Here is a 19,179-nt window from a genome sequence, read left to right on the forward strand (position 1 = left end):
TAGAAAGATAATCAGTTAAGTCAATTCCAGTAGTAGCTTTGTTTCCTTTTTACCCTAATTCTTAGAAATTTCGTCGGGTTTTTTTTTTGTCAAAGATGTAACTTCTTTGTGAATGCTACTGTAAATTCAGTTCGGCATTGCCCATCTGTGTGCTTATTACTGTGGTGGGCCACAACATCATGCTAAAAATTAATATTCTTACTAAAACCTATGGAGCAGAAAGGCACTTGAAATTCGTTGTTACACCTGTATAAATCGTAATTATCTCCCAACAGGCTGCAGTGTCCATTGAAATAGACATTTGTCAAAATAATTGAATTTTGTTTTTTTTTAAGACAGGGACTTGCTCTGTCACCCACTAGAGTGCAGTGGTCTGATTATAGCTTACTGCAGCCTTGAATGAACTCTTGGGCTCAGGCAGTCCTCCCATCTCAGCTTCCCAAGTAGCTGGAATTGTAGGAGGCACTCACCACCATGCCTGGCTAATGTTCTTTTTTTAAAAAAATAGAGGTGGGGTCTCACTGTATTGCCCAGGTTGGTCTTAATTGATCCTCCCAGCTCAGCCTCCCAGAGTGCTGGGATTACAGGTGTGAGCCACCCCATACCTGGCCACTTTTTTTTTTTTTTTTCATTGAGACGGACTCTCTATCGCCAGACTGGAGTACAGTGGCGCGATCTCAGATCACTGCAACCTCCGCCTCCTGGCTTCAAGCAATTCTCCCACCTCAGCCACCCGAGTAGCTGAGACTACAGGCGCATGCCATCACGCCCAACTAATTTTTGTATTTTTAGTAGAGACAGGGTTTCACCATGTTGGCCAGGATGGTCTTGATCTCTTGACCTCATGATCCACCTGCCTTGGCCTCCCAAAGTGCTGGGATTACAGGCGTGAACCACTGCACCCGTCCTTCTTTTTAAAATATACACAGAATAGCTGAACTGCAAACTATTTGTGATGAAGATGACTGAATGCAAAAAAATACTTCCACATAGCAGTACACTTCCTCTGCTTGTCCATCAGTTGGATTTTAAAGTGTAAGCATTCAAAGAATTGCTCTGTAAATCAGCCAAAGTGTCCTAGGATAGTGCTGTAAACTTTACCAAAAAAAGTTGCCTAATTTTGATGGCATTTTATTCAGAATATACTAGAAATCTGTAATCAAAGGATTCAACAAACGAAGTGTCAAAATACATGAGGTTTGAATTTTTTGGTGAATTACAGTTGTTAAAAACAAAGCTGGCAGCAGGAAGACATTGATCATCTTTTCCTAAAAACCCGAAGGAAGAAATGAACAAATTATTGAAAGCTCAACAATGCACAAGACTTAATTATGAAATTCTGTAAATTTACTTTGGATATGGTATGGAAAGAATCTCCTCATGACTTTCCTTATTGTAATTGGGTAAATTTGTAGTCTAGAATGGAATGGAATGGAATGAGTTTGTGAAGGCCTTAACTTTGTATCATCTAAATTTGGTAAAACAATTAAAAGAATGATAGAGGTAATTTGCGTTTTGTATTGTGAACATATTTGTCAAAGACACTGTCAGTGGAGGGACTGAACTGGAGGGCTGAAATATTTACCCTTCCCATATGAAAAAATTGAACTGAAAGTATACTTCATTTACCAGAACTTGTTCAGATATTAGCACTGTAGGCAAATTATTTTTTCTCAAAAAAAAATAGTCTTTTGTTAAACTTAAAAATTTCATTTTGCCCAGATGTTTTTAGGGCCACCATAATAAGCCAGTTTATTGGATAATAAATATTTCAAATATTTCAAGCATATGATTTTCATATAAAATAACTAGCATAGTTATTTCTAGCATTCGCTTCTCAGAAATGTTCATTTGGTCTGTAAATTGTATGGTGACCCAATCCAGATGCCAGACTACATTTTGCATGTTTAAGACTAATGTTTATGGACTTCTTGATTAAGACGGCAGATTGAAATTTCATTGAAAGCTTTACCCCCTCTTGTATTTACTGAAATGAGAAAAAGAATAGTAATCATCAAAAAAACAAATTCAGCAACCAAACAAGAGAAGGTCACAATCTAATGCAATAAACCTCAAAATATATTTTGGCCACAATGGAAAGAAAATGTTACAGAGCATTTGACAATAGAAGAGTGGTTATTTACAAAGTTACCGAAGCAGAGTGTGACCCAAAAATATTATGCCTAACCAAAACATCATCTTAAAGCCAAACATTTTGAAATATGAAAAAGTTCAGACAACATTTCACAACTAAGCCCTTATGGGGAAAACTATTTAATTCCAGGGATTGAGAGATTAATCAGCTGAGAAATGGAGAAAATAAAGGCAAAATGATTAGTGATAAGGATGAAATTAACTATAGAACTAAGTTTGAACAATTATGGGAATTACTGTTAGGAGACAGAATCTGAATATTATAAACCTGGACAATAGAAAGAATAAACAGCAGAAAGAACAAGGAACAAAAATAGGAAGAAGGATATGCTCAATTTTATAAAAGTGCTCAATGAACCTGGTCTTTAGTCTAAATATATGCATGAAAAGACATCTTGAAGGCCCATAAATCCCTTTGGAAGAAAGTATCTTGGGGCCATAATCCTGAGGTTTAGGAAATTTTTACCCGTTTTTCTCCTGGAAGTAGGAAAAATAGGGCAGTTTTTCTTTCTTCAAAACAACTGGTATTTTAAAACTAAATTTTTTTCATGTTCTTGAATCATCCTGCAGAGATGTAAAAAAGAGATGATTTTTACTTGTTTTGAGCTATGTTTCTATTTCAGAATCTTAGCTCATTAGTTACAAGCAAATTTTTTGTTCACGAGCAGTATTCAGAGCATCTAATAATTTAAAAGATTTTACTGTATGTTGAGTCGTATGGGTCAGGTGCTCCCGGTTCTAGGAGTATCTGCATCTAAACGTATGGAGGTGGGGACAGCAATCTGTTTTATAAAGACCTTTCAGTTGATTCTAATACGCACTAAGTTGTACTTTCCAGATAATACTGACGTTGCTGCTGTGGGGACCACACTTTGAGAACCACTGATAGAGGAAAGGAGAGTAGGAGAGAGGCCCACCTGGAAGTAGTTGCCTTACCTCAACTTTGGATGTCCAAGAATGAGAGAGAAGGGGATACTGTGTTCTGCAAAGCTTTTCTGAAGGATGGCGCACTGGTTTCCACCTGGCTGTCATCTCCCATTGACATCAGAGAGGGACATTATAAATAATGACCACAAAGCAGCTAACAGTTACTGAGTGCTCACTTTGTGCCAGGCCCTGTTACATGTCTTCCATATATTACCTCTTTTATTGACTTCTGAGGTACATATTCTTATTCCATTTTACAGATGAAGAAATTGAAGCAGTAATTTCCCAAAGTCCCACAGCTCGTGAGCAGCAGAGCCAAATGCAAGCTGTCTGACACCAGAGCTTATGCTCTCAGCCACATCAACAAAAGCTTTATTTTATGCTGTATTGGAAGATGACACAACTTAGTTCTGGAGATTTTTTTTTAAAAATTATTCTATCTATATGAAGTTTATGTATTCAACTTCTAAAATTATTTAAAGCAGTTTAGCATATTATATAATATAGAGCAGCAAAGTTCCCAATAAAAATGGAGACCCAGAAGAAAAAAATTAGTGTTACTAAACCTGGACATAATGGGCAGCTAACTCATATGTAGGTACTGTATTTCTGTGTAGTGTAAGGCAAAAGACAGACTTGGGATTAAATTCAAAAGTAAATTACTACATGCTTCCTCATAAATAAAACATTTGAGAACTATGGTTGCCTTCATTGTTCATATATTGTCTTTAGTCATTTTGTAAATGGATGTGTACTATATCAACACCCTAAAACCATGAGGTTAAAACATAACTTGGAAAAAAGGAATTCCTGTCTCAGCTTAAAAGAATATTATCCTCTTATTTTTTTTTTTTTGAACAATCTACTCTTCTTCTGTTAACCCCACATAAGGGTTAGAACTAGGAGAGATCTAGCCAAGTAGTCATTAGACTTTCCCAGATTACAAAGCATTTTTTATTAAATTTCCTACCAACAGAAACTTTTGATATTTAGTGAAGATTATTTAAATTTCATTACATTTCTGCAAAATTAGGTACTATTCAAAATGAAAACTGGGACATCCGTCTTTTGAGTATTTAACTTAATTTAGGAGATGGATGAGAAGAGTAAAGTAAGTAAAAAGTGGAAAGTACATCCAGAAGATGTGGATGTTAGGGTAGAGTCTTTGTTACCTTCTGATAATGTAACTTCTGAGAAGAAAACATTAAGATAATAAAGCAATTTAGAATAATCAGACACAATAATTTTTAGTGATAATCATTGTGTTGATTATTGATTATATAGCCTTTTCTCTAGTCTTAGGACTTAATAGATATTCTTAACCTTCCAAGTTCTCCTTTAAAAATACAATCATAGCTATGGGTCGTCTCCCTCAAAAACAAGTAGATCTAAATGTACAGTTTTAAAATAGGAAATGAAAGTTGTAGAATATAATTTTGTAGAAGATTTTTCTAGGCAACTTAGTGGAGCTAGCAGCTTTCTATACAAGCTGTATATTTAGAGAATTGAGTTTTCTGGTTAATTTAAAATTCTGCTTAACTTACATTTTATTGTATCTGAAAAACCAATTTTCGACGAACAGACTACAATAACTATATCATTTATCATTAGTGATTGTGAAAGCATTTTGGGATCTTGTAATTACTTTAAAACAATATTAGCAACCCTAAATTTTATCTATTATGCAAAAATAATCCTGTGTACTTCAGTTTTCTCATTATTTAGGTTGTAAATATTTGACCTTACTGTAATAGGATTCTCTGATTTCTGTATTTCAGAATTGCCATTGCCTTCAGAAAGTGTTGATATTATTATTTCTGACATTCCATTTGGGAAAAAGTTTAAGTTAGGAAAAGACATCAAAAGCATTCTACAAGAAATGGAAAGGTAAGTTGCTGAATTTATTTTCATAATTTTTTTAGCTACTGGGCATTTAACCGAAATACATCATAGCTCTTCAGTTAAGGTCTGATTGCCTTATAGTAATTTCCCAGAGTTTTTGTAGCTTAATTTTCTAAGGGTTTTAAGTCAGAAGTTTATAATTGAAATAAATGTTATCCATATCATCTTATAAATTTTATTCAGAAAAAATACTAATTTTCTATTATGTACTGAGATTTGAATGTATGAAATAGTGACCTGTATTTCAGTGGTCTGAAGCAAAATTTTACATATTTGCTTCTATCCCTCACAAAAAAAAAAAAAACCTGCCTTCTGTGTGTTAATCCACCACACGTAGCAGATGAGAATCTGGGGCACGGAAAGATTAACTTTCTTATGATCACTCAGCTGCTAAACAACAGAACAAAATTCTGTTACATAAAGAACCTTCCATAACATAGAATGAGCAACACCTTTATTATTTGTTGTTGTCTTTGTCCATTTTCTGTTGCTATGAAGGAGTACTAGAGGCTGGACAGCTTGTAAAGAAAACAGGTTTACTTGGCTCGTGATTCCGCAGTCTGTAAAAGAAGCACAGTGCCAGCATCTGCTCAGTTTGTGATGAGGGCCCGAGGGTGCTTCCACTCATGTCAGAAGGCAAACCCAGTGTGCAGAGATCACATGGCAAGAGAAGAAGCAAGAGGGAGAAGGGCGAGGTGCCAGGCTCTTTTTAACAACCAGCTTTCCCTAGAACTAATAGAGTGAGAACTCACTCATCGCCCCTCACAGGGAGGGCATTAATCAATTCATGAGATATCTGCCGACGTAACCCAAACACTTCCCATTAGGCCCCATCTCCAACACTGGGGATCAAATTTCAACATGAGGTATAGTGGGACAAACATCCAAACTATAGCAGCTGTGAAATGAAAATGTGAAAGTATTCATCTTATGGTTTCTAATGACGTAAGGGAATATAATTCAATGGAAGCATTTCTTTGAGAGGTTGAAACAATGAGGCATGGATATGCATTTTTCTGATCGTCTAAATTGGTAAAGAAGAGAACCTAGAATGCATATAGTTATGAATGGACATGAATATAAGAGTTCAGTTGATATTAAATTGTTTAGGTGGGCATTTAATAACATAAATGTCAAGAGCCTGCTGTGTAAATAATGGGTCACCAATTTAAAATATGAGCCGTGTGTTTTAGATAGAGAAAATTTTAGGCATCTTACCATGTATATATGTACAAAAAGATACATGTTTTCTACTCTACATAAATGGGATGATCCTTAACTTACTATACTGTAACATTGCTTTTTTTCTACTCAGCAGTGTCATGAATCTCCTTTCTGATCAGTTGTTATAATATACATTATAATTTTCAGTGGTTGCCACATTATATGTATGTACCATTATGCAACCAGTGCTTATGGATTGATATTTAGATAATCCTCAATTTATTTTAATAAAAAACTATTCTTTGAACATCCTTGCATGGTTTTTCAAACTTAACTGTACGACCAAGCACCACAGTACCAGTTTCTTCATCTGCAAAATGACAATGCTATAGAACATACTTAGAAAGATAATTCTGGAGGTTAAATGATATATAATACAGAGCATTTCCAACTGACTGGCACATATTAAATCCTCAATAAATATTAGCTGTATCACCATTATTATCGCTATTATTCTACTACCACTTCTACTATTATGTTTTCTTAGGATAATTTCCTAGAAGTGAGATTGCTGGGTCAAAGGTTATGCACATTTCATATTTTTGATACATTATTGCTAAACTGTTGCCCCAAAAAGTTATTTCAGTTGATGTCTTCAGGAGTACTCATTTTCCCATCCACTTCCTCCTTGCTCAGTAGAAGAGGTTTCCCTCTTCCTGTGAGGGTTTATCCTCTCAGTTCCTTCCTCCTCAAGGATCACACTCTGCCCACTTCTCATTTTTATCTTCTGCCTACTCATCTGCTGGTTCTTTCTAGGAGATTCATTTATCCCTTCCCCAGACACGTTTGGAAGTCTTTGCATCTCCTATACACTTCCATGTACTTGGCCCTGGGGATTACTGCAGTGAATAGGACAGGCAAGGTCTCTGCCCATTCATTGTGAGAAGACAGATGGTTAATCAGTAAACAAACTGGATAATATCAGATCATGACTGGTACTGTGATGGACATAAAACAAAGTGTTTTGCTTTAGAGTGAGAGAAAAGTAGTGGTTACCCTAGCTAGGTAGTCAGGAAAGGCCTCTCTGGGAAAGTGGTATTTGACTGTGGGACATGAATGATGAGCGTGAGTGATAAATGCGGGGTGAACAGCAAGTCCAAATGTCCCACGGTGAGAAGCAACTTGGTGAGTTTGAGCAGCTGAAGGAGGTCAGTAAGCAAAGAAAGCAGGCTGTGACATCAGAAAGGTAGGTGAGGGTCAGATTGTGTAGGAACCTTGGTTGCCAGAGTAAGGGGGTTAGAATGTATTTGAAGTACAGTGCGAGCAACTGAGGAGTTAGCAGAGAATTTACATTTGTCTTCTGTGTGGAAATGGAAGACAGAGTGGGAGGGGCGACAAGAATGGAAACAAGACCTGTCTACCAGATTGTTGCTGTGGTCCCGGCAAACTATGAATGAAGTAGACAAATATGTGATACAATTTAGAGACAGAATTGTGTAGCTTTGCTGATGGATTAGACTAGGGAATGCTACCTAAGCTTCTTAGATTTCTGCTGGGCATGAGGCAGATTCCACTTAACTCTTGGTCCTTTAGCTGCCACTCTGTTTCTTCGCCTGTACAGCTGAACTTCTTGAAATAATAGTCTACACTTGACACCTCTGCTTCCTCACTTTCCAGTCCCACTCCACCCTGGCAGACGAGCATCTGCTCCTGCCTTCAGCTAGGATTGCTGTCCCTGGGGTCACTGATGATTTCTCATAATCCTGATCACCTATTAGTCCTATAGCATTTGTTATTTTATTGTATTTATATATTTTTTATTTTAAAGACAGAGTTTCTCTCTGTTGCCCAGACTAGAGTGCACTGGTGCAATCTCAGCTCACTGCAACCTCTGCCCCCTGGGCTCAAGCAGTCCTCCCATCCCAGCCTCCCAAGTAGCTGGGACTACAGGCACACGCTGCCACACCTGGCTGATTTTTGTGTTTTTTTTAGTAGAGATGTGTTTTGCCATGTTGCCCAGACTGGTCTCAAACTCGTGGGCTCAAGCGATCCTCCTGCCTCAGCCTCCCAAACTGTTGGGATTACAGGCATGAGCCACCATGCCGGCCCTATAGCATTTAACACTGTTGAAACTGTTTCCTTCTTGAAACTGTACTTGTTTGGCTTCCTTGACATCACTATTGTCCAGATTTTCTCTGAGGATGTCTATTTCATGGATCTTCTCCTCTGTCACTTTTAAAACGTGAAATCTCTAGCTCCTTGTCCCATTTTCTCTTCTCAACCTGTACTGCCACCCCAGATGATCCCATCCACCATTATGGCTTTAGCTACCATTTACTATATCTTTACCTCAAGGCCTGGTCTTTTCCATTACTCTAGGCTGTGTATCCAGCAGTCTGGTGGAATCCACACTTACGTGTTCCTTAGGTACATCAGCAAATTCCAAGCTGAACTCCTTACTCCCCTCCTCCCTCCACCTCCCACCCGCTCTGACTCACCCACCCACTGAGCTGCTTTCAGAGCTGCCTCCCCTCTACTTCCTCCCATCTTTGCTGCTTTTTCTGCTTCCAGCATCCTCCCTTGCTGCAGCCGCTTGCCGTCGCTTTGCCTGGCTCATTCCTGCTTATCTTTTAACTCACAGCACAGGTATCTTCCTCTGGGAAATGCTCCCCTTTCTCCCATGCCCGGGTTTGGGACCCACCTCATGTTCCCAAGCCCCTTGTGCCTGCCTTGATTGTAGCATTTCACTCCCTTTACTTGCCTCTCTCTTCCAAAGAGATGTTCAGTGATCTCTTAGCAACTTCCAGGGCTGTGTGCGGGACACAGGCAAGTGTTTTCATCACTTTTTCCACATAAGTGCTACACAGACTTTGATAATTGAGTAAATGCATTCTCCTCAAAAAGCTGACATTTCAAGATCTGCCCTTCTTTTTCTGATTTTTGCTTTGCCATTTCTTTGTTCGTGTCCTAACTCTTCCCTGTTAACTTTCTTCTGCTGTCAGCCTACTGCTTTTAATACATGCAGTCTTCAGGATTCTGTCATTCGCCTTTTCCTTTGTACAATCATTTATTAGACTGTGACTACAAATTACTTTGAGGCTTGCCTTTTAAGTGGAGTAAAAATAGATAATTAAAGCAGATTTGTACTAGGGATTTCATAATTACTATAATGAATATACATTATAGAAGATACTACCTAATTATCAAAAATCCTTGTATTTAAATGGATAAAATTAAATTTCAAATTAAAAACACGAAATATTTTAAATGAAGTGGGATTGTTTGTTGTCTAGAAAGGGAGAAAGATAGCAATTACCATTTTTTTTTGTCAGAGTGCTTCATGTTGGCGGAACCATTGTATTGTTGCTTAGTGAAGATCACCACAGGCGCCTTACAGATTGTAAAGAGAGCAGCATCCCTTTCAATTCCAAGGACAGTCACACAGATGAACCTGGAATTAAAAAGTGCTTGAATCCTGAAGAAAAAACTGGTGCATCCAAGATAGTGTCAACTTCATTCGAAGCCAGGAACCACGAGTTCTTAGACAGAATGTCACCATTTGGCTCCTTGGTACCAGTGGAATGCTACAAAGTTAGCCTTGGAAAGACGGATGCGTTCATATGTAAATATGAGAAGTCGCACTCTTCTGGACTATAGCAGGCTTGCTGCCATCAGCCGGGTTCAGGCCCTTGTAAGTTAGCTGTACAGCAGAAGTTTGCTGTCTCTAGGATTCATATAGTACCCACAGAGCTCCAGGTAACCAAATTCCCCCAAAGACGGGAGGTGTGGCTGTTGGGTACACGTGCTTGGTAAGAGTTTCTGCTTTATATTCTAAAGTGCCTAATGTTTTTGACAAAAAAGTTACCGAATATTTTTTAGACTTAAGTTTTATATTCTGTCAGAATGTGAAAAGTTCTGCCCAGTTTCTTAGCAAAAACTTCAATTTCAAAATAAAAGTTTTCAGGGGTTCACCTAAGTGTATCACAATCAATACCAGACTAGGGATATTTAACAATCAGATTTTCGGAAATGTAAAAACCTTTATATGTAACTTCTTTTGATATTAAACTTGATTTTTGAGCCTGTAATTTTCTTCTCCATTGGAATGAAAATAATTTGTATTTGCAATACATTTTATATGTTTATTCTGTAAACCAACAGTGAGAATAATAACTGAATTAAGCCAGTATCCTTCAAAACATGATGGAAAATGAAATTTGCTTTTTTTCTAAAAGCATTCATAGATTGTCACCTCACCCTTATTTGTAGAAATTCAGTTTGTTTCTTATGTTTACTACCTGAGAAAAAGCAACAGTAAGGTGAGGAGAATATATGCTCTGGTTTAAGTTTTTTCAATAGTCTGATACAATTGTTCAACTTATTGGCAGCTGTAGTGGTATATGAACAACTCTCCTATGTTTGGGAAATTTTCCACCCTGTGAATCACCTCTCCAAAGCAGAAGTCATAAAAGCCGTTTTCCAGCTAGGGTGTGGCAACCTGGGCCCCTGGTATCAGGTGCGCCCATGTACAAACCATGGCATTTGTACCCAGTGGCAGCACAAAGCGGTCTTCACCAGGACATTCCTCTCCTGAGGTTTCAGCACTGCCCTTGGCTAGGTAGCCACCACTCAGCTTCTCTCTCTTGCCTTCCTAGGAAGTACTGAGAGCCACCTTCTAATCTTGAATGCATTTCATTTGTGCTCAAACTAAGCAAATTTGGTTGTGTTGTTAACAGCTGGGATTCTGATAATGGCGATTGATACTCTGAGGGGTTTCAAGCAAGAGGCCCCCAATAATGTGAATTCGTTATCGTTATCTGGCTTGGTTGCGTTAAAGGCAGTGAGGATACAGCTAGTGTTACAGAAAGTGAATGGCATGTGATGGTGAAACAGTTCATAATGCCTGTGCTTACCTGACGCTCTGGGAAACATCAAAAACCTGAGGAATACAAGCACTATGGGGCGGGCTGTCTACTTTTGGTAGAACTTCACAACTCAAAGAAAAAGCAAGATTCCTGCAGTCCTTACTCCTTGGGTTAAAGCCAAGGGTCTCAGTCAGGGGCGACTTTTGGTCACATACGGTAACGTCTGCAGACATTTTTGATTACCACAACTTGAGAGAGAAGAGAGATAATCCTGGCATCTAGTGGATACAGCAGATAGAGGATGAGAGATTAGGTTAACAAGGTAATGGTTGGCAAGTAGAAGTGGTGTATTAGATCAGATGGGGCCTTGAAGACTATTTTAAGGGCTTTAGCTTTTACTCAAAACCACTGAAAGAGTTTTGAATAGGTGATGTCACCTAACTATGTTTAAATGATACTGTAGCTGCCATATTACAAATTGATTGTAGGAAGAGAAGGGTGAAAGTAAAGAGATCAGTTGGGAGTTTTTTGCAATAATTCAGGCAAAAGAAAATGGTAGCTTGCCCCAGGATGGTAACAGTAGTGTTGGTAGGAGGCACATGGATTCTGGATGTATTTTGAAAGTAGAACCAGAAGGATCTGCTGATGTGTTAGATGTGAGGTATGATAAGTGGAGAGAAGACAGGAATGACAGAAGACTTTTGGCCAAGAACTTGGAACAATAGCGTTTTCATCGGCTAAGAGAGGAAAGGCTGCAGAGGGTGCAGGTTTGGTGAGAAATATCAGAGTTCTGTTTTGGACTTGTTAGGCTAGACAGCCTAATTTAGACTAGTCTAGACAGTCTAAACTAGCAGATCTTGTTTAGACTTGCTTGCTAGACAGTTTTAGACTTGCTAATTTTGAAATATGCATTAAACAAAGTGGAGATGTTGATTAGGCAATTGAATATGTGAGTCTGCAGTTTAAGAAAAAAGGTCTGCTCTGGAGATACGTTATGGGAATTTTCAGTATTTAGGTGGCATGAAACTGGATGGGATCACCAAAGGATTGGAAATAGGAGAAAAAGACCAGGGCTGAGCCCTGAATTCCTCCAATACTGAGAGGTTGGGAGGAGAAGAGGAATCTCCAGAGAAAACTGAGATGGAACAACCAGTGAAATAGAAAACCTAGTGTGGTTGCCTGGAAAACATGAACAAAGGGTATAGAGGAGGAGTATTTAACCCTATTAATGCTGCTGACTGACCAAGTAAGATAACTGAAAATTGACCGTTGGCTTTAGCAGTGAGGGGGTCCTTCATGACCTTGACTATGGGGATTTCAGTGGAATGGAAGGGGAGCAAAACCAGACTGCAAAACCAGGCAGGTCCTCACTATGTCATCCTCATGAGTGTCAGTTTAGTTGGATGGTCAGGGACATGAAAGAACGTCTTGGGAAGAGGAATGTGGATGGACATCTTATACTAAGAGAAAATAGGAAAAGAGCTGTAGATAGTGAGCATAGACAGTTCTTACAACTAGTTTTGTAGAACAGGTAAGCAAAGAAATAGGAGTAGTAGATTGGTAAGGAATGTGGAAGCAAGAGAAAGATTTGTTGGGAGAAGTACCTTTTTTTATGTTACAGAGAATTCCAGGAAAGATGGAAAGATGATGAAATAGGAAAAAAGGGATAAGTGCTAGAGCAATGTTCTTGAATAAGAGGATAAAATGCAGACCACAATTGGAGGAATTAACTTTAGACAGGAACATGATAATTTGGTCACGATTACAGGTAGGAAGACAGCATGCAGACATTTCAGCTATAGTATAAATATGCTCCTAAAAATTTTTTCATCCTCAAATTTATGCACTAAAAATAACAGAATTTATGAAAAAAACATAAATTCTGGTTAGGGCAAACCACTGCAAACATCCAGTTTTGCAACCTGAACACTAACAGAAACACCAATCTTAGTAAAAATATTGGCACAGTTAAGACGTTTTATTTCTAAGAAATATGTAAGTAAATAAGGACTTCACCTTTTCAAGAAAAGGGCAGTGTCACCTTGATAGACTTAGGCATAAAGAAGGGTAAGGAGATGCTGAGTTACACAACCGGCACTGTCTGCCTGGCCAAGGCAGAACCTGCGGCCAAGATGAACCAGAAAAAGCCTGTGAACCAGAACAAGTGCCTTAATCCACACCGTGTTCGTTCAGCTCATTCCATTGGCATCCTTCGCATTCAACTGCTCCTGTCTGGTGACACAAAGCTTTAACATGCTAAAGAGAAAAAATCATATATGAACCAACCCAGTTTCCACATCAGAGTGACATCATCTCCTTACTTAGCAATATTCGATTTAATGCCCATTACAGAAACACGTGTTGTAAGAGAACAGATTATAAGTGGGAGCAGATGCTGGAAGGTGGGCGGATGTGGTGGTGGTAGACTGTGGAAGTTCTCTTTCAACTACTTCAACTTTCTCAGTGAAAAACCATCCAGTAACTTACCCAGTGTCTGAGTCTGTAGCTGGAATAGCTACCCTCAGCAGTTGCGGAATACCCATAATGGCTTTCTGATCCATGGAGTAAGGGTATAGATTTTTGGAAGGGCTGCTTCACACTCCTTAGGTTCCCCTTCCAACCAAAATAGGCAAAGGCAATACCATATATTTGTAGGAGCTGCAGATGTTAGTGCCACCACTGAGAAAGGCACAGATGTTGATGGAACTCTCTGGCATCTGAAGGCAGCCTACATAAGCTTTGGATTTGCTGCTCTGACTCTTCTACTATTAATTGTGGCGCGGGCAAGAGACGGCTCTCCAGTTGGTCCAGCCCTACTGTAAGCAGCTCCCTAATGCCCTTAGAGACCCAGGAGATCTGATGGTGCTCAGAGCAACTGGGGCCGACCTGGAGGGTGTGTGGAGCCTGCAGCAAATCCCAGTAGAGGAAGCACAGCTGCAGCCTCTTAGCTTTTGGAGCAAAGCCAAGCTCTTTTATGCAAGTAATTATTCTCCTTTTGGAAATAACTCTTGACTTGCTATTGGGACTTGCTTCTGAGGGCTTGACCATGGGACACTAGGTGACCATGTGACCTAAGCTGCCCGTCTTGAAGTAATGACACACCAAGCCAAAAGTCGCATGGACCCTACCCAGCAGCACATCCTCATCAGATGGGAGTGGTATATATCAGCACTGAGTTCCACATGGCTGACTGCACTCATGAGCTGCAGGGGCAGTCAGTGCTTTTTCCTCTCAGTGTGCCTCCTGCCACACTCACCCTTCCCTCATAGCCATGGTCTCATGGGGAATCTCCAGTGCGCAGTTCACCAAGGAGAAAAAAGTCAAATATGGCTTACAGATGACTCTGCGAGTTTTGCTGGCACCTGTGGGAATTTAATTGCAGCCCCACTCAGTGAAAGACAGTGGGGAAAGGATATCCTCCCAGGGAGCAGGACTTGGAGTGGTCCACATTATGTACTTTTCCTGGAAGGAGAGATGGCCTCAGAGGCAGATCCTCACCATGTCATCCTCATGAGTGTCAGTTTAGATGGATGGTCAGGGACATGAAAGAAGGTCTTGGGAAGAGGAATGTGGATGGACATCTTATACTAAACCCCAATATAGGTGAATATATGTGTCCTATTGGAATAGTCTCAAGAGGCCATAATGTGTAGGAGGTTCTAAGTATGTAGGTGGAAGATTGCCTGCCCAGTGCCCTACCTTTTCCCCAGCCATCCTGGTGCTTGCTCAGTGGCCCCATAGACAATGGTTGCAGAGACAGACAGAAACAATGCACTGGCCCAACAAGGACTTCTCGCCAAGATGTGGCTACTGCCACTGCTGATTAATTTCCAGCAGCAGTGACCAGCCCTGAGACTTAATGTAACACTACTGCTGTGGTTTGAGTTTGTCCTCCTGGAAGCTCACATTGAAATTTGATCCCCAACATGATGATTTTGGGAGGTTGGACCTAGTAGGGGTATTTGGGTCATGTCGATAGATTCGCTCACAAATGGATCAATGCCCTCTTGGAGCTAGTTCATTCTCACTCTCCCAGGACTAGATTAGTTACCAGAGATTGACTGTTGTTAAAAGCAAGTTCTGCTTCCTAGACATTCTCTTGCTCTCTTTGCACCTACCCACTGACTTTTCTGCTTCTCTGCCATATTTTGAGCCAGCACGTGGCCCTCACCAGAAACTGACCAGATGTGGCACTATGCTTTTGAATTTTTCAGCCTGCAGAATCATGGGCTCAATAAACAAGTTTTATCAGCTACTCAGTCTCAAGTATTCTATTATAGCAACACTAAATGAACTAAAACAACTACAAACAGGAGGGGAATTATATTGAAGACCCTCCCCTTGTGAAGAGGGCAATAATTAGTCCTCACTGGAATAACTATTTACTCTGTATTTGAATACCAACAACACCTCCCATGAACTTAACAAATTACCTTATTCACTATCATTCATTTCCATGTAACAGTGCTTCTCACTAAAGAGCTCATTTTACAGGGATGACAGTGAGACAAGAGACTGAGGCACATGGGATTTCTTGTCTTACCATGTGTTCCATAACCTGAAGCACAAGGCCTTATGGCATGATGGAATGGCTTACTGAACACGCAGTTATTGTGCCAGCAGGAAGATAACTCCTTAAGAAGCTGAGGTGCCTCCATACAGGATACTCTGTGTGCTATGAACCAACAGCCAATAGATGGTGCTATTTCTCCCGTAGTCAGAATAAAGAGCCCAAGAGCTGGAAGTGAGAGTGGTACCTGTTACTATATCACTCCTAATTACCCTATTAAAATGTTTGCATCTTATCACTAGAGCATCTGGGCTCCCTGGCTTAGAGGTCTCAAGGCCTCTTGTTCCAGGTGGGAACCTTCAGTGCTGTCTCCTATTGCATGAAAAGTCAAGACATACTCCATACCATCCACTGGTCTCTCCATCTCTTGGAAAGATCAGTTACATTAGAACAAATGACCACACCACCACCACCGCTACTGCCACCAGCCTGTGGGTCTCCTTTCTTACAGGGCAACCATGAGAAAGGAGCTTTCACTAGGGGAATGCATAAGCTTCTTGATGCCAGGCAGTCTGGATTTGATCTATCAGCTCTTTACAGGAATTGTCTAGAAAGACAGCTGCCCTGCACCTGGGAAACTTGAAGGACCTAGTGATCTTAGGGACACATGATATGTTATAATCTCCCTGCCAGGGAGAGGTGAGGGGAAAACCACCAGTTGTATGGGAATCTGAGCTTGAATGTAGTCAGCCCCTTTTTCTGAGAAAAGAGGTGCCCCCAAATTCCCAGCTGCTCATTGTCCATTTAATCCACTCTGAGCACCCAGGGTCATTCGTGGAAACCCTACTCCTTTCAAAATCGTTCCCAAGAGAGGATTTCTTCTGTCAGCAAACACAACAAGAAGCCATTGAATTAAGAGGTAAGACTGCCACCCAATTATTTTGGGTTATTGATTCCACTGGACAGAAACACACAAACAGGTTGAACTATGTGGGCTGGAGTGTTTGCTCCTAGTAATCAGAGAGAGGTATGTCTAGAACCCAATGTTAACCTAGGTTCTTACCAAGACCGGAGATGAGACAAAGGTTTTCTTGGAGATAATTTATTCTGGGAGCTGGCGACTGGAAGGAGTAAAAGAGAAATAAGGAAAAAGGTAATCCAAGGATGCACTGTTGAGCAGATCACCACTGTGAGAAGCTGGGATCTGATCCTGTAGGACCCCTCTGAAGAGCTGCGTAGGATGCAACCCAGAATCGTCTGCTTAAGGAGCAAAAGGAGAGAATATCCACCAGCTCCTGTCTCCCACTGGTCAAGAGTAGGATGACTTTAAACTCCCTCCCAATTTAAGAGTTCCATCCCACAGTGTAAACCCTAACTTACAGAACGTCAGATGGAACTAGAGGAGGAATGGAAGCCACCCAGAAACCATGTTCTTGACATGGATGTGTTACCCTTGTCAGAAGGCGAGAAGATGAGCAGATTTTTGTGTCAAGTATAACTGCATATTTTACATGCAAATATTTGTTATTTGGAGGAAGTTTAAATATCAAATTAAGAACAGATATTGATGTTGGGCATCCAAAGGGTGCATCAAAGTGGTAAATTATCATATTTTCCAATGTTTGAGTCCCACCTCTCCAGGGCAGGAACCAGAACAGCTTTTCCAACCTGTGTTATAGGTAGGGTGGAGGCCAGACACTGACATATGATCATTGGATTCAGATGTGAGCTATGCGGAGGAACCAGGCACCATGGAGTCCACTTTCTGGGGGACAGGCAGCAGAAGCATCTGGCCTCGGGGGCTAGCTGGGGTAGAGGACAGCATTCAGGGTTCAGTATCCATGGTGCAAGCTATCGTGTGGCTCCCCGGCAGGGGTGGCAGTGGATCTTTGAAACTACCATCTTGTTGTATGGTTTGGATGGTGTTCCTGGTTGTGTAGTCCCCTAGATTAATTTTCTGGCCCCCTTGAGCATTCTAATTTTTTTTTTAATGAATTCCTTTTCTGCTGAACAACCTAGAGTTATTCTGTTGATTGCAACTGGGGGTCCTGTGCCACACACCAAGGTTACTGAAGCACTCTCCTGCCCTGCAGGCTCTGCACATCTCATTCTCAGTGGAGTCCCTCCAAATGTTTTGCATTTTTTCTTTTGCCATATTTTCTAGGTGTCTATTTTATCAGTATTTGGCACTCCCTCCCCAAAATCATTTTTAATGTTTTGGCCTCCCAAAGATTTTGAATAATACAGTCTTTGTCATTGTCTGCCTAAGCCTTACATACATCTTTAGGAGAAAAGAAGAAACATGTAGGCGTGGACTGTGTGACTGAAATGCAACAAATGATGGATTAAAAAAAATTCATTTCTTGATTTGGAGTGACAGTGATGTAGATCATAAGGGGTAGTGGTATTAATGATCTCGGTGTACTCTGCAGAATTAAATCATGATTTTAGTTTCTGCTAAAATATCTTTAATAAATGCACACAACTATAAAGCTTTTTGAAAATTTATGAAAATTTGAGGAAATCAAATAAATGCAGTACTATTTTATAGCATTTTTTCCTCCTCCAGAATAGGGTACAGGGTGTGGCCCAGACAAGAACAATTAATATTTTTTGAACTAAATTGAACTAGCTCCTGGTAGGAGGAAATAAATAAATGCCTGAATCAAAGGGACACTTGGAAACCATCCAAGAGGCAGACAGCTCTCCAGGGAGACACCAACTTCCTATATAACCTAGAAAGCTAAGTCTCAGAGAAATGCAAATCAAAACCACAATGAGATACCATCTCACGCCAGTTAGAATGGCAATCATTAAAGTCAGGAAACGACAGATGCTGGAGAAGATGTGGAGAAATAGGAATGCTTTTGCACTGTTGGTGGGAGTGTAAATTGGTTCAACCACTGTGGAAGACAGTGTGGCGATTCCTCGAAGATCTAGAACTAGAATTACGATTTTACCCAGCAATTCCATTACTGGGTATATACCCAAAGATTACAAATTGTGCTAGTATGAAAGCACATGCACATGTATGTTTATTGCGGCACTGTTCACAATAGCAAATACTTAGAACCAACCCACATGTCCATCAATGATAGACTGGATTAAGAAAATGTGGCACATATACACCATGGAATACTATGCAGCTATAAAAAAGGATGAGTTCATGTCTTTTGCAGGGACATGGAAGAAGCTGGAAACCATCATTCTCAGCAAACTATCACAAGGCCAGAAAACCAAACACCGCATGTTCTCACTCATAGGTGGGAAATGAACAATTAGATCACTTGGACACAGGGCAGGGAACATCACACACCAGGGCCTGTCGAGGGGTAGGGGGCTGGGGGAGGGGTAGCATTAGGAGAAATACCTAATGTAAATGATGAGTTGATGGGTGCAGCACACCAACATGGCACATGTATACCTATGTATCAAACCTGCACGTTGTACACATGTACCCTGGAACTTAAAGTATCATTAAAAAATCAAAAAGCTAAGTCTCATTAGGGATTCAAAATATACTGAAGTTTGAGAAGAAATGCTCACTTAGATATTAAGTAAATATGTCTGTTCAGAGAGCTATGCAAGAAAGCCCTTGGACTAAAATTAGTGAGATGCAGTCTTAGCAAAATCTTGTTAATTAAGAAATCCAGGTGA

At 40.1% G+C, this 19,179-nt stretch overlaps 1 protein-coding gene across 2 annotated transcripts in view; it reads left to right on the forward strand.

The window, feature by feature from the left end:
• THUMPD2 (THUMP domain containing 2) overlaps window positions 1–10,235 on the forward strand; it is a 33,112-nt gene extending 22,877 nt beyond the window's left edge. For both annotated transcript variants that reach the window (XM_011970799.1, XM_011970798.1), the window contains exons 8-9: window positions 4,860–4,968; window positions 9,480–10,235. In XM_011970799.1, the coding sequence (XP_011826189.1) occupies window positions 4,860–4,968; window positions 9,480–9,804 (434 nt within the window). In that variant the 3' untranslated portion in view covers window positions 9,805–10,235. The remainder of the gene's footprint in view (window positions 1–4,859; window positions 4,969–9,479) is intronic.
• The last annotated feature ends 8,944 nt before the right edge of the window (window positions 10,236–19,179 follow it).

The sequence above is a fragment of the Mandrillus leucophaeus genome, unplaced genomic scaffold (genome assembly GCF_000951045.1).
Source record: "Mandrillus leucophaeus isolate KB7577 unplaced genomic scaffold, Mleu.le_1.0 Scaffold974, whole genome shotgun sequence".
NCBI classification, from domain to species: domain Eukaryota; kingdom Metazoa; phylum Chordata; class Mammalia; order Primates; family Cercopithecidae; genus Mandrillus; species Mandrillus leucophaeus.